The 15,481-nt window shown below is 33.7% G+C and overlaps 1 protein-coding gene across 1 annotated transcript in view; it reads right to left on the bottom strand.

Annotated features, from left to right (window-relative positions):
• Positions 1–15,481, bottom strand: part of LOC131164609 (UDP-glucose:glycoprotein glucosyltransferase) — a 133,680-nt gene that overhangs the window by 6,415 nt on the left and 111,784 nt on the right. Inside the window, exons 25-30 of the mRNA XM_058121914.1 lie at positions 4,287–4,343; positions 4,076–4,206; positions 3,856–3,944; positions 3,373–3,719; positions 1,671–1,766; positions 417–481 (exon numbers count right to left, since the gene is read on the bottom strand). Coding sequence (XP_057977897.1) covers positions 417–481; positions 1,671–1,766; positions 3,373–3,719; positions 3,856–3,944; positions 4,076–4,206; positions 4,287–4,343 — 785 coding nt within the window. The remainder of the gene's footprint in view (positions 1–416; positions 482–1,670; positions 1,767–3,372; positions 3,720–3,855; positions 3,945–4,075; positions 4,207–4,286; positions 4,344–15,481) is intronic.

Below are 15,481 nucleotides of genomic sequence, written 5' to 3'. Positions count from 1 at the left end.
CCAACTAAATTTAAGGTAAGTGTGCTAGATTGTGCACCTTGATGAAATGCAGATATTTTGTCTTCTAACACATGTAAAGACAGTTTAAATGAGATAAATTGAAGCTGAAAACCCCAAGTTAATAGTCAATTTTGCAGTGTCAGAACAGGGGTTCCAGTTTCAAATTTCAAGTGCACTTGAGCAGCTCAATATTGCTTTTTAGCAACATTACTATTATTCTTTCAGGGAAATCCATTTATTTCTTGTGATTTTCCTTGCATTAATTTCCTCAATGTGACAAGATTTTAACAAGCAGCTAATCAAGAGGAAGAAAATTTAAAAATGAATGCATACAACATAACTGCTACGGAAAGAAAATATTGACTATCCAAGAAAACAACAGAAAAAAAGTAGAGTTCAAGGAGTAAAACACTCACAAATGTCCAGAAGCAATAGAAAATATATTAATAGTTCTTCCATGCCGCCCACCTTTTCCATGCTCCTAAAGAGAGAAAAAAATACCAGAGTTACCATCTAAAACACAGTAGATAAATGTCCTATGTAAAACCCTTTCTGGACCTCTTTCCTTGCTTTATTCATACATTGGTTTATATTATATACAAGTACAATGTTGAATAAAAGTGGCAGTTCCTAAAGAACACATCATTATCCTCCTTTTTTTTTTTCTTTTAATTTTTGTCAAGTAAGAACACATTAGAATCCTTATACAAGATTATTACACGACATTAGGACAAGAAAATAGCTCAAGATTCAAGCCACTGCAAACATCAGAGAACATAACAAGAAGCAATTAGTAACTTCAAATTTACCAGTATTCAACTCTACTCATTATTAATAAATTAACAAGTTTTACAGGAAGAATTCAGAAAACATTAAAAAGGGGCTCTTGCCCAGCTGGCAAGCAGAAAGAGTGAGATTTTGAGAGCAAGCAGCTGGGGCACCAAAATCCTACAAATAACACCTGCAGAGTGGTACGCTGCGAACAAATGGAAGGGGTGGACACTAACAATCTGGGAATAACTGTCCTTGTACTCTTTATTGGGTCTACTTTGCTCCCCATCAAAGAAAATTTTCTAACCAAATAGCTGTTTGGACATTTTTCTAATTGAAGGCAATGGCTTCAATCCATTTTGAACAATATGTCATGCAACAGCACATGAACAGTTACATGGCCTTTTCTATGAAGTGGAATTTTTATTTTGATGATGATGTAATTTCTCATAAAGAATGAAGGTCATGTGAGTTAAACATCGCCAGCTAACTGACAATCTAAAATTAGAGTCAAGGATGATCATTTTTTACACAAAAAACAAATATTCAGTGTGGAGAGATTGGGCTAGATTTCTTTCTTTAGTAACCGAAATCTTATCTTAGTGGTATTCCCCAACTCAATTGAAAGGATGAGAGAGAGAGAGAGAGATCCACTGAAGTCAAAATTGATTGGAGTGGAAAACTTCATTTAATTAAAAAAAATAATCTAGAAAGACATTTGTTTAGAAATTTTCTTCAAGGACCAAGGTAGAAGTAGAAGAGTAAGACAACCAACAAATGGCTAATGCCTTTACTTAGTGACCTAGTAGCTTTCACAAAAAAACAGTGAAAATACAGAATTTAAAAATAAATAACAAAAGTGGGAAAGAAAAAAAAAAAAAACAAAAGAAAAAACTAACCACTGAAGTGCTCTCCCTCTTATTTGACTGCTCACTGCCACCAATTAAATCAGATGCCCATTTGAAAAAATTTGAGTTCCAACTATTGTGATTTCCCTGTAGGAGAATGATACAAAAAGCATTGATATGACCATAATGTCTTATGTGCTCAGCTGGTGAACCAGTTTTACAGGCACAAAATTAAAGAGAACTATTTTAGGTAGTGTTTGGTTCACAGTTGAAATCAGAATCGGGGTCACAATTTGCCAGAATCAGAAATGGAATGTCAAATTCCTCGTTCATGTTTGGTTCAACACAAAATCATAATCGAAATTGTATTGTAGTGTTTAGTATATATAGAAAAAAAGAGTCCAATTTATCAATTATGACGTTGTAGTATAAAAATTTATTTCATTAATTAAATATGAAATAATAATATTATAAATATATAATTATTATATAACATTGTTTTATTAAGTTATATAATAAATATTTTTTTACACTAAAATCATTTTGATAGTCACGTCCTTGATTATAGTTTGCATATTATTTTATCATATTTTTTGTTATTAGTATTTTGTTATAACTATATTATTAATATTAGATCTTAACATATATCTTATAAAATAATAATATAATAAAACAGCCATAGCATTATATTTCATTGCACAATAGTATTATATTCTTTTGTATATTATATTATTATATATTTTACTATTATATATTTGTATTAACGATATTAATAATTAATGTTTTATCTTTTTTTTAAGATTATATATAATAATATAATAAATAAATAATCATACCACAACTATATTATTAGACTTTATAATTTAATTCTATTCTATTAATTTCTAAATGCTATAACATTATTATACAATAATAAATATGAATAATGATGGTTCAATATTTATATTAAAAGATATTATTGTTATATATTTATATTAAATGATATCATAATATTGAGATTATTTTTAGATTTATGTAATAAATATTATATAATATTATATTATAAATATAATATTATACTAATATTTTTTTAAAAATTTACATAATGAATATTATATATAATATTATATTGTAATATTATCAGGTATATTGTTATACAATAGTATTATATTCTTTGGTACACTATATCATTATTAATTTTATTATTATATATCTATAATTGATGATAATAATAAAAAATTAATTTTATTTTATTTTTAAGATTAAATATAATACAATAAAACAATAATCAAACCAAAATTATAACATAATATTTAAATATTTAATACTATTCTATTAATTTCTATATGTTATAATATTATCATATATAATAATAAATATTAATAATGAGTGTTTAATATTCATATTAAAATATATATTAAGATTATTTTTTAGATTTATGTACTATTATATTATATTATAATATGCAGACGCGCATATATGTATGTGCATGTATATGCATTACAAGGAGTAAAATAATAAATACTGTGCTTTCATGAATTAGGATTTGATTCCTAGTAGAAAGATAGGAATCCAAAAAGTTGGCAAAAAAAGGAATCTCAGTCCTGCATGGAATCAGAATAGGAATGAGATTATAGTCAAACAAACGCTAGGAATGGGAATCAACTATTCCAATTCTGATTCCAATTCCTAGAGTTGATTTCTAATAACCAAACACCACCTTAAAAAGTTTGTAATTGAAGGAAAATATCAATCAATGAAATTTAGAGCTCACCTTCTTATTCTCTCGTGACGGATTATCATCAGCAGAAACTAGCAATTTCTCATGTTCCTTCCCCTTTTTCTTAACCACTCCCAAATGAATTAATTTACCTCGTAGATCATTTATAGTGATCTGTTTTGACAAAGGTACATCCTGCCCTCTACCATCTTCCCTTAGCAAGTACAGCTCTGAACTTCTACCTGGAGCAAGTTGCAGGTACCAAACCCCAGGGAAAACTTTCATTTGCCAATAACCCAAATTAGCCATCACAAGGGTGTCAACCAAGTGAGGTGTACTCTTAGTTCCAAGAATCAGCTGGAGGCCTCGAGGAGGGTCATGATCCCTTTCAGAACAATGACCTGGTTTTGATGATTCATCGTAAGGAAATTGGAATAATGATAGAATGCAGCAAGTATCAATTGTTCAGCTTTTGTAGAATTACAAGAAAGAAAAAGATCAAAAAAAAAATCAAAATAAAAATGATGGAACCAATACCAGTAAGGACAAGAGCTTCAAGTTCAAAAACTGCTTGCAGGGTCCTCATGTCGCCAAAATTCTCGAGCAAAATATTATCCAGATCATGGCTGAAAAATCAATCAAAGCAATTAATGAAGAAAATATATATTTATGAAAACTAAGGAACAAAAGGCATTATGTTGGACATGCTTATATAATTTGTGTGTATATGCGTGTGTGCATGCTCCAGAAGACATACACAGCAATGACAGGCTCAACAAGCCAAGGCTCTGGAACGTCAAGATTCATGGTGAGGGTTTTGGATAACGGCATGTTTGCAAAAAATGCTTTCGGTCCATTTACTGTATAGCCAATACTGCTGAAGTCATCCTGTAAAATCATGGGATAAATACAAGAACAGAAACAGGAAAAGGTCAAAACGTTCTAAGAAGAAAAGGCATTGGCGATACCATTGTTGGTATTACATATCTGTAGTAATTCTTCAGAGGAAGATCCACAAGAGAACTCTGTCACAAAAGAAAAAGTGCAGTTCTTGAAAACATGGATAACATCTCCTTTAAATATACTAGAATGCAAAAAAGCAAATAAAGAAACCCAACACTTAAAGAAGTGTGTAAAGTTAGCAACAATGACAACAAGAATCCAGAACCCTCTATATTTTTTTTCCCTTAAACAGCAGCATGGAAACGAGACTTAATAAATTGATCCTACCAAAACTAGAAAGAAATGGTAGGAAAGAGACTTGACCATTATGGTGAGTTGTAATCATCTCCTTTCCTTCCAATTTCCTCTGCTTAGCAAACAACAAGAGGAACAGCAAAGTATGCTTTCCAGACCAAAATTGGGAAGGAAAACACACTTTTTATGTTCTTTCCCCCTCTTTTCCCTCCCTTACACCTTCCTCCCTCAAGGCCGTTTTCCTTTCTCCTGCCAAGCATGCCGTATGGCTACAAATACATTCACTTTTATAATGCTTAAATGGTTTAATATTGCAGTACATAGAACATTCCAGACCACCAGATTTCATTGTTTAATCACAAATCACAACTAAGAATTAAGATTTTTATTTTTTATTTTTTATTTTTGGTTGTGTTCCTGAAATGTAACAAAGATGGGCAGAGTGCCTTGCAGTCACACAGCAAACTTCTTAAAATGGTATTGAACAGATGAGCACTGATATTTCAGCCAATTGCTTAATTTTATTTTATTTTGAATTAGAATCAGTCAACCTCAAACATAATCTTACAGAATACACCACAATAATCCAGGAGTACAAAGATCACCTGAGGTGCAGTTCTGCTCATGTGACATAATAATAACACGGTATATATATTTCTTAATCAAAATAAAATTATTGAGAAAGAAGAATAAAGTGCGTGAGTACGCGAACAGGTGTCCAACAACAAAGAAAAAATAAAATACATAAAAGCTGCTCCACTGCCCCCATTTCCTTTGCAAATGAGTCAAAAAATCACCCCAGAAGCTGAGGTCCAAGAAGCATGGGATAACCAGAAAACAAGAGGACATCTATAAGTTGAATACTTAAAAATTATACTATGTCTATATCTTTACTTCCAAAAAACTCAAAGAATAGCATGCAAGCACACTGCCGCAGCGCCTTTCCTTAGTCCTTCCAAAACCCCCAATACTTCACTGTCATAATTACCTACACCATAAGGCATGGATATCGCCAGAAATGGGAAAAAAATTTACAGCACTTGCAAAGCCATCAGGCAATGGAGAAACAAGTGTTCACTAAACTAATACTGTGCATATGGTACCAATAACGTCATGGAGTCCATAATGCTGAACTCTTGCAAGTACACTGGGAAACGAATTAACAAATGAAGTACTTCACAAATTAAAGAATACATGTACATGAATTGTTTATTTTTGTACTCCATGAATCCATGGCCCCATTTGTTTGTTGACCAGAAAAGGTAACAATGTCTCAGTATTTCACTAAATAATTAATATAAAAGGTGATAAAGCAAGGGCACTGTTAATGGTTATTTTGGTCTTACAGCATAATGTGTGTTAGTATTATGTTAGTATGAGTTAGTAATGGTATTGTGGTCATTGGTATCTACTCAACATATATTACAAATAGAGGGAGAGACCTATCATTGTGATTGGGTCTTTCAATTCACCAAATATTTCAACATGGTATCAGAGCAAGATCCAACCTATGCACTAAGCCTCATAGCCACTACCAAAACCAAACCCTAAACCTCAAACCCCCTACCAAAATCAAACCCTAAACCTCAAAACTACTACCAAAATCAAACCCTAAACCTCAAACCTGCTGCTGTAGAACATCATACACACCACCAAACACCAGAAGGCGGTCCAGGAGTTCCAGGAAAAAACTCGTCGTTGGAAAAAAATTGGATGCTGCTGCCCTTTCAGAAACTCAAAGAAATACTCCATATTTGCAACCCCAAATAAAAAAACCCACATAAATCTCCCCAGAACTTGGCAATCTACCTGCCTGCAAAATTTCATTGCCGAATGTCCCCCCATATGCAGCCACATGCAGACCTGAAGCTGGAAGCTCCGACTCCACACACTGGTAGGTGAATGCTATGAGCAAGGTTTGATTTCTTTTACAATTCCCTAAATACTCCCATACATCATAATATATAGGTATTGGTCATGGATTTTGGTAAAAAAATTGAAGATTTTTCGATTGTCCACTTGTAGCACATTGGTAGTGCTTGTTTGATACTGTTAGGGCTGTGTGTTGGTTTCTTGGGGGTGTGTGTTGGCTTCTTGGTGCTGTGGCAGCCTTGTAATAGTTGATTTGTTACTTATTCATGGTGGTCACCTTGTCTATGGTTGTTCTGGATTAACCTTGTCATCATTCATTTTAAGCCTGAAAGTGTTGAGATAGAGTCCTTGAATCCCAAAAGTATGTTTCCTTGAAGAGAGCCTTCGCTTACCTGCTCAATGTATCCTCCTATCGTACCCATATCCCCTTTCACTCTTTTGGGAAGAACATAGAATAGTAGAGGATCCAGCATGCACAACACAGCGATCGTTAGAAATTCACAGATTAAAGATGCTTTAATATACTCTTTTCCATAACTTCTCATACCACACCAACCCACTAAAATGCAACTAGGAATCAGAAATGTGGTCAATATCATGAAGAAGAAAGAGATACCATCTATACCCAAATAAAAATTGATGTTTTCATAAGAAAGCCATCGAAGGCTTTCCACAAATTGAGATTTGGCTGTAGAAGGATTGAATTGTATTTGAGGAACAAGGGGACAGAAAAAGTAGTAAGAGAGGTGCACAAACCAATGAATCGTATCGGTCGTATTCCCAGCCTCAAATGACAACTGAGAAGCTAGACGGAAAGAATAAGCTACAGTGGTCTAAGGCTGCCAAGATCTATTGACAAGATGTGCATGCATCTAGATGCATGTAAGGGGGTTTGGGATTAAGTAAAGCACCTATATTCCAATAACATTAAAGTGCGTTCATGAGGAGCTTAACATCGTGCTACACATAACCGCCAATGTTCATGAGATGCAAAAGCAAAGGGAGCAAATGATAGTTCTTCAGGTTCTAGCAGGTTTGAAACCCGAGTTTGAGGCAATTCGGTCCCAAATTCTTAGTAGTGCAAAGTTTCCATCCTTCGCTGATGTTTATTTTGCATACTTTGTGCTTCTTCCAACACACATTCCCAAACCCTTGCATCTAGTTTTTCAACCTCTGGTTCTATGAGGACTACTTTTGCTACACAAGGTGACTTCGGTTCCCAACGAGGGAGTCACAAAAGTTCTCGAGGTGGCTCAAATGGCCGTGGTGGAAAAGATGGATGAGGTAGAGGTGCTCCTTACAATGTGCTCATTGTGAATGAGGAAATCAAACAATTAAGCAGTGTTGGGATCTCCACAAAAAACCTCCTCATGTCGCCAATACAATCATGGTCCTAATTTCCACGAAATTGTCGAAATTTCTGATTTCCATCACCCTCGAAATCGAAATGGCAGGCGATTTCCGTCTTGCGTAATTTCTGTCAAAATCTCAATGAATAATCTGAAATTTATCAAAACCTCTAAATTTTAGTGAAACTTGTCAAAATTTTAACTATACAATGAAATTTCGTCAAAATTCAAGTGAGAAATTTAGGAGTGAAGTGAAATTTCTCTTTAATTTATTTTATTGAAACAAAAAATTATTACAAGTGCTTTTGAAATTATATTAAAAAAAAAAAAAAAGCTTACAATAATATTTTATTTAACCATTCATGTCAAAATTATCAATATTTGTATAAAAAATAATATTTAAATGATTTATGAATTTCATTTGCATTAATTGAATATGTTTAATGCACATTATCTTACAAATATGTTTGATACACATAATATTTTACAACTTTTCCACCACATACAAAACATAGATGTATTTAATTTGTAATATATTGGTCTTAAAACTTATATTATTATGTTTGTTAACCATTTCTAAAGTTTCACAAAGAATTCCATGCTTTAATACTAGTTTCCGTTATTTTTTCAAATCGAAATCGAAATCGAAATTTCCGTACTTTTGGAGCTTTGAAATTTGAATCGAAATCGAAATTTAAGACCTTGAATACAACCACCACAGATTCCACACTTTTGAGCCCATGTGGGGGGCAACATATTGTGTCTATGTTATAGGAAGAGTATTTCAAATTCCAGTAGTATCAAGCATCCTAGCAAGCTTCTCTTCCCATTGCATCTCTTGCTTAGACAAGTAACCCTACAGCTTGCCTATTATACAATACTTCTCTCATCCTAACCCTTAGGTTATATATTTAGTTGCCATTGATTACATCATAGGTATTCTCTATGCTCCAATATCCTACAAACTTACCTCGTGTAATTCTTGGCTATGAGTCCAACTTCGCTAAGGGAATAGGGATCGTAAATCCCACTACCACTTCTACTATCCCCCAGTAACTAACTCACTCTTCCTCACTGGTGCACTATGTGGCCTACATTGCAAGTGCCTATACCATCTGAATCATCCCTCTCTTATCTTTTATACGAGCTACACTTAACTTACCGCGAATATGTTCATTTCTTAATTTATCTTTCAGTGCTATACCACTCATCCATCTAAGCATTCTCATCTCGGCAACTTTTACTTTTTGGATATTCTGTTTTTTCATCGCGCAACATTCTGATCCATATAGCATAGCTGGTCTTATAGCTGTCGTATAAAACATCCCTCTTAATTTTAAGGGTATTCTACGATCACAAAAGCAAACTTGAAGCACTTCTCCATTTTACCCAACCTGCTTTAACTCTATGCATTACATCATCTTCAATTTCTCCTTCAGCTTGCATAATAGATCAAAGGTATCGAAATCTACAAGTGCTATTTATTTCTTCGTCATCAAGTTTAACTTTGTCTCCAATATTCCTCTTACTAGATTCCAAAAATTCTCTCCATAATTCTAACTCAGCCTCTACTCCGCCCCTATTTTAATCAATTAATACAATATCATTTGCAAACAACATACACCATGGAACCTCATTTTGAATACTCTTAGTCAGTTGGTACATCACTAAAGGAAAAAGATAAGGGCTCAAAGCATGTCTTTGATGTACACCTATGGTGATCGGAAATTCTCTAGTTTCTCCATCTATAGTCCTTACACTAGTCATTACTCCATCGTACATATCCTTAATGATATTAATATACCTACAACATACTCCTTTTTTTTCTAAAATCCACCATAGAATTTCCCTAGGTATCCTATCATATGCTTTCTCTAGGTCAATAAATACCATATACAGGTCCCTCTTCTTTTTCCTAAACTTTTCCATTAATTTTCTTAAAAGATATGTAGCTTCTGTGGTAGATCTCCCAGGCATAAAACCAAATTGATTTTCTGAGACCGTTGTTTCTAACCTTAATCTTTGTTCAACTATCCTTTCCCATAGTTTTATCGTATGACTCATAAGTTTAATTCCATGATAGTTATTACAATTTTGAATATCTCCTTTATTTTTGTATATAGGTACTAAAGTGCTTTAGAGAGGAAATCTAGACATATCCTTGAAATCACTCACACCCAAGGTCTTAAATTTTGATTTTGCTTTTGATTTGGAAAAAACAACGGAAATCAATAGTAAAGCATTGAACTCTTAGATGAAACTTTAAAAATGGTTAATAGACATAATAATATAAGTTTTAGGGCTAAAATATTACAAATTAAATACATCTATGTTAGTTATAAGGTGGAAAGTTGCCATATAATATGTGCATCAAACATGTTTGCAAGAAAATGTGCATTAAACATATTCAGTCAATACAAATGAAATTCATAAATCATTTAAATTTTATTTACTATACAAATAATGATAATTTAGACATGAATGGTTAAATAAAATGTTGTTCTAAGTTTATTTTTTCATATAATTTCAAAAGCGGTCGTAAAAATCTTTTGTTTCAATAAAATAAATTAAGAGAAAAATTTCACTTCACTCCTAAATCTCCCATTTAAATTCCGAGAAATCATTCTATAGTTAAAATTTCTACAAGTTTTGCTAAAATTTCAAGATGTCAATGAATTTCAAATGATTCATTGAGATTTCGAGGGAAATCAACTACTATTTAGATTTCGAGGGTGACGGAAACCAAAAACTTCGACGAAAATTTCGATGATTTTGTGGAAATTTAAGACCATGCTCACCTTTATTAAATGCAGGTTCTTAAAGTGTATTGGAGTGATGTACTTATTGCCTACTATCTTATCAACAAGATGCCATTCTCTGTTCTTAATGGTACAATTCCCCACTCGGTTCGCTTCCCTAATAAGTTGAACCCTTGTGCTATAAAATGTTTCTTCCTAGGCTATTCATCGTAGTTACAGTCCTACTTTGCATTATTTTTTGTCTCTGCCTATGTTACCTTCTTTGAGTCTACACCATACTACTCTCAATTATTGAGTGCCTCTTACCTCAATGAGTCTTTTCCTCAATCTAATCTTCCATATTCCAGTTTATTGTCTTTACCTAGTCATCCACCTGTGACTCCATGTGGTTTGAGTCCTCATTGGCTCAATCGTTCTAATTTACAAGTGTATTCACAACAGCGGGTCCAAGGAGAAGAGTTCCCTCTAGCTTCTAATACTATGCCTTTGGTTTCCTCATTTGATGATCACATTTTTCATATGATGTTGATCCTACCATTGTTGTCTAGAAAGGTAAACAAACATGTACACAACAACTCATCTCCAACTTTGTTTTCTATGACTTCTTGTCACACTTATTATTTTGTTACTACTATATCCTCTATTGCTCTTCCTTAATCTGTTTCTAAAGCCTTATCCCACTTTGGGTGGAGTAATGCAATGGTCGAAGAGATGAGTGCATTACAAGAAGGCTCGTCTTGTTGCTAAGGATATACGCAGGTGTATGGTTTGGATTATTTCGATACATTTCCCCAGTCGCCAAACTTACCTTAGACGTTTGTCTCCTTGGCTACCAATCACCAATGTCTTTGCATCAGTTAGATGTGAAGAATGCCTTCTTGCATAGTGATCTTGAGGAGGAGGTCTATATGGAGCAACCACTTGGTTTGTTGCTTAGGAGTCGAGCATAGTGTGTCATCCATCCAGTAGTATTCAACTTATTGTGTATGTCAATGATATTGTGATTACTAGCAATATTGATCAAGGTATTCAGGGGCCTAAAACACTTTCTGCAGACTAAGTTTTAGATCAAAGATTTGGGATCATTGAGGTGCTTATAGGTATAGCAGCATCTAGACCTCGTATGAGCATCATTCTATTAGATTCTTGATCTTTTAAGGACACTGGGCTGTTGGGATCCAAACCATACACCCGTGGTACCTAGTAGCAAGTTAGTGCCAAATATGGGTGATTGTTGCCAAACCCAGAACAGTACCCCACTTTTTTGAAAAGTTGAATTATCTTATAGTCACTTGACCAAATATATCTTTTGCAACAAGTGTTGTGAGTCAATTTCTGGATTCTCAAAGAGCAAGTCATTGGGATGCAGTAATTAGCATCCTCAAATATCTCAAAGGTTCAAGGAAATACAGATGCATATTGGGTTGGATCACCTTCTAACAAAAGATCTATAGACAGGTATTGTATATTTCTTGATGGTAATTTGGTTTTTTGGAAGAGTAAGAAACAAACTATAGCAGCTAAGTCAAGTGTTGATTCGAAGTATAGGACCATGGCTCACACAACATGTGATCTTATTTGGTTGAAAAAAATACATTGAAAGAACAAGGTTTTCCACATTCTCGATCTATGGAATTGACGTGTGACAATCAAGCTACTCTTCATATTGCCTCCAATATAATATTCCTTGAGCGGACAAAACAAATTGAAGTTGATTGCCACTTTGTTCACAAGAAACTTCTGCAAAAGCTCATTACAACTGCTTGCTAACTTGTTTACTAAAGATTTGGGGGGTAATCATGTTAAATTTATTTGTCACGAGCTCAAAGCATATGATGTCAATGGTCCACCTTGAGGGGGAGTGTTAGTGGTTATTTTGGTCTTATAGCATTATTAGTGCGTTAGTATTATCTTAGTATGAGTCAATAAGGATATTGTCGTCATTGGTATGTACGAAACAAAATACCACATGGTCTTCAGCTATACTAACAAAGTGCTCTGCAGCCATAGGTCAATGGTTACCTGGAACATGATACATTCCTGATCATGGTACGACACAAGGACGGAATATATGCCAATGACCATAGTGTGTAGTACCTAATGGCCTCATATTTGGTTTGAAACTAAAATATTTATGGTGCTATTAGAATACCACTTTACCTAAATGCTTAAGCTGTTAGGTTATGGGCCAACAATGTATATCAAGCCTCAACATTCCCCCACATGTGCAGCCTGACAGCACAAGGGGAGACAGACACACAATAGTTAACACCCATTATAGGGGATACAATAATTTTTTGAGCACCACACAGTAAATGTGGGAAACTAGACCAGAAGCCATGAGAGAATATCACTTAACCTAAAAGCTTAAGCTATTAGGCAGTGGTCCAACAATGTACATCAGGCCTTAACAGGTGCCAAGGTTGAAGAATGTACATAATCAATATTCAATTCACTTTCTCTTCTTTAATTCCGCCTATGATGCACTAATATCTTAATTCTTTCCACACATAGGACACAGCACAGCTGGCCCCAAGCCTGGGGAAAACAGAAAGCTTGTGTTGGGTAGCTGACAACTAGTATGAAACTTGTCAAATCTCTAAGAAACGAATCCTTATTAATTATTGGCTAGGGCATCCCCTACCAGCAATGTGCTTCACTTATACCACCTGCGTGTAGTTAAAAGTAAGCAACGGTGGGGCTAGGCCATTGCCTCAAAGCAGCATGCTCTGTCAGCACTTAGTTAGGTGTCAAATATTTGAGGTTTCCCCTATTATGGGCATGGGCAGGCAAAGAAGCTACTTCAAGAGACTAGTCTTAGATTAGCAAGTTGGAACTTACTCATAGAAACAAGGAGATAGTTAGCACAATGATTAGAAGAAAAGTTAACATAATTTGTCTTCAAGAAACTAAATTGGTAGCGGAAAAAGAAAGAGAAATTGAAAAACCAGGACTTAAATAGTATATTGAAAAAGAATACTATAAGAATGAGGCCTATCATTATAGATAAAAGACAGTAAATGTCATTAATACTTGTGCTCCTAAAAAATAGGTTTAACGAAAATCCTTCAAAAGAAATTTTGAGGAAAACATGGATAATATTATAAAGGAATATTAGGCAGTGAGAAAATTTTAATTGGAGCATATTTTGAATTGTCAATTAGAAAGAGTGATAAAGGTTATGATAGGACAAATGGAGGACATGGACATGGAAATAAACATTAGTACAATAATACGATCATAGATTTTACTATGTCATATGATCTTATAACAACAAATATGGCTTCAAAAATAGAGAAAACACTTATAACATTCAAGAGTGGACCCAAAAAATAATAATAAAAACGTAGGAGGCAGTAGGTATATCAAGTCATTAAGGATATGTACAATAAATACTGACTAGTGTTATGACTATAAGGAGTTAGTCTAGGGAATGTTCAATCACAATAGATATACACAAGGGTTTGCTTCGAGTCCTTATCTTTTTGCATTAGTGGTGGATGAACTTACAACGATACCCAAAATAAGGTTCCATGTTGTATGTTGCTAGCAAATTATATGGTCGTGGTTTATGAAACTAGAGGTGAAGTAGAATGTAAGTTAGATTTATTGAGAAAAGCTTAAGAATCTAATGGATTTAATATAAGTAGAAAAAGACAAAATATATGAAATGTAATTTTAGTCATATTAGGAAGAACAATGGTGAAAATATTAAACTTGACGGTTAAGATAATAATAGCACTAATAGATTTCAATACTTTGGATCGATTATTCAAGTTGAAGGAGAAATTGAAAATGTAATACATAAAGTTACAGCACATTGGGTAAAATGGACAAGTTCTTTAGGCATGTTGTGGTGACCGTAGAATCCCCTTGAACTGAAAAGGAAAAACTCTATATAATAACAATAAAATCGACTATACTATATGAGTGAAAACATTGAACAAAACAACACATGCCAAGATGGATGAGGGGTGTAACCCTAAAGAAAAATTAAGGAATTAACAAACTTGTGGTAAGTTAGGCATATCACCGTAGAAGATAAGATAAACAAAGGGCAGTTAAGACATTTTGGGCACTGGGGATGTAGGCCAAATAATGCGCCATTAAGTAGGAGTGGGCTAGTTAACATTAGCAAGAGGAAGAGGGTAAACCTTAAATAATTTAGAACGTCTGATAGCCATCAATTTTAACAAGGATATTGCTCTAGATCATACACAATGGCGGAAGAGGATTTGTCCAACTAACCACACCTAGTGGGGTTTAAGGTCATAGTTGTCAAATCGAGATTCATACCATGTTAAAGCTTGATAGGCATTGTTGGCCCACAACCTAATAGTTTAGCTTTTAAGTAAAGTGGTTATCTAACATGGTATTAGAGCTTATTACCAAGAGATCCAAGGTTCTAGTCTTGTTGCCCATGTTTATTGTGTGGTGTTTAAAAAATTATTGTATCCCCTTTAATGGGTGTTATTTATCGCACGTTTATCTTTCCACGTGCTGTCGGGCTGCATCTGTGGCAGGGTGTTAAAGCTTGATATACATTGTTGGCCGCCAACCAAAGTGCTTAATATTTTAGGTATAGTAATTTAACACAATGGATTGAAGTCCCAATTTTGGAATGAGAGGAACTGAGAATTGAATTGAATTGCAAGATTCGCCTTAAATTCCCAAAACTGATTCCAAATGACATACATATACTAATATAGATACAACAAACATAATAGAAAAATACTTAAAAAAAAATTGTTTAAAAAAAATCATGTTTCCATGCGTATGCTTTCTATAAGCAATGAAAAGGGAGGGACCAAGGGAATCAAAAAAAAAAAAAATTTTAAAATGCATGTTATTTAAGATAAGCAGTCAAGAAAATTTTGAAGGATCTATACTTTTGGTGTTTGTCAACAACTGAAAAAAAAAATCATATTTCATGCATATGCTTTAAAAAGAAAAGGTAACTTAAAACCAAAAAAAAAACTACTAAAT

This window comes from Malania oleifera, chromosome 9, assembly GCF_029873635.1.
Source record: "Malania oleifera isolate guangnan ecotype guangnan chromosome 9, ASM2987363v1, whole genome shotgun sequence".
Lineage (NCBI taxonomy): Eukaryota > Viridiplantae > Streptophyta > Magnoliopsida > Santalales > Ximeniaceae > Malania > Malania oleifera.
This window is presented reverse-complemented; position numbering and strand designations above follow the sequence as displayed.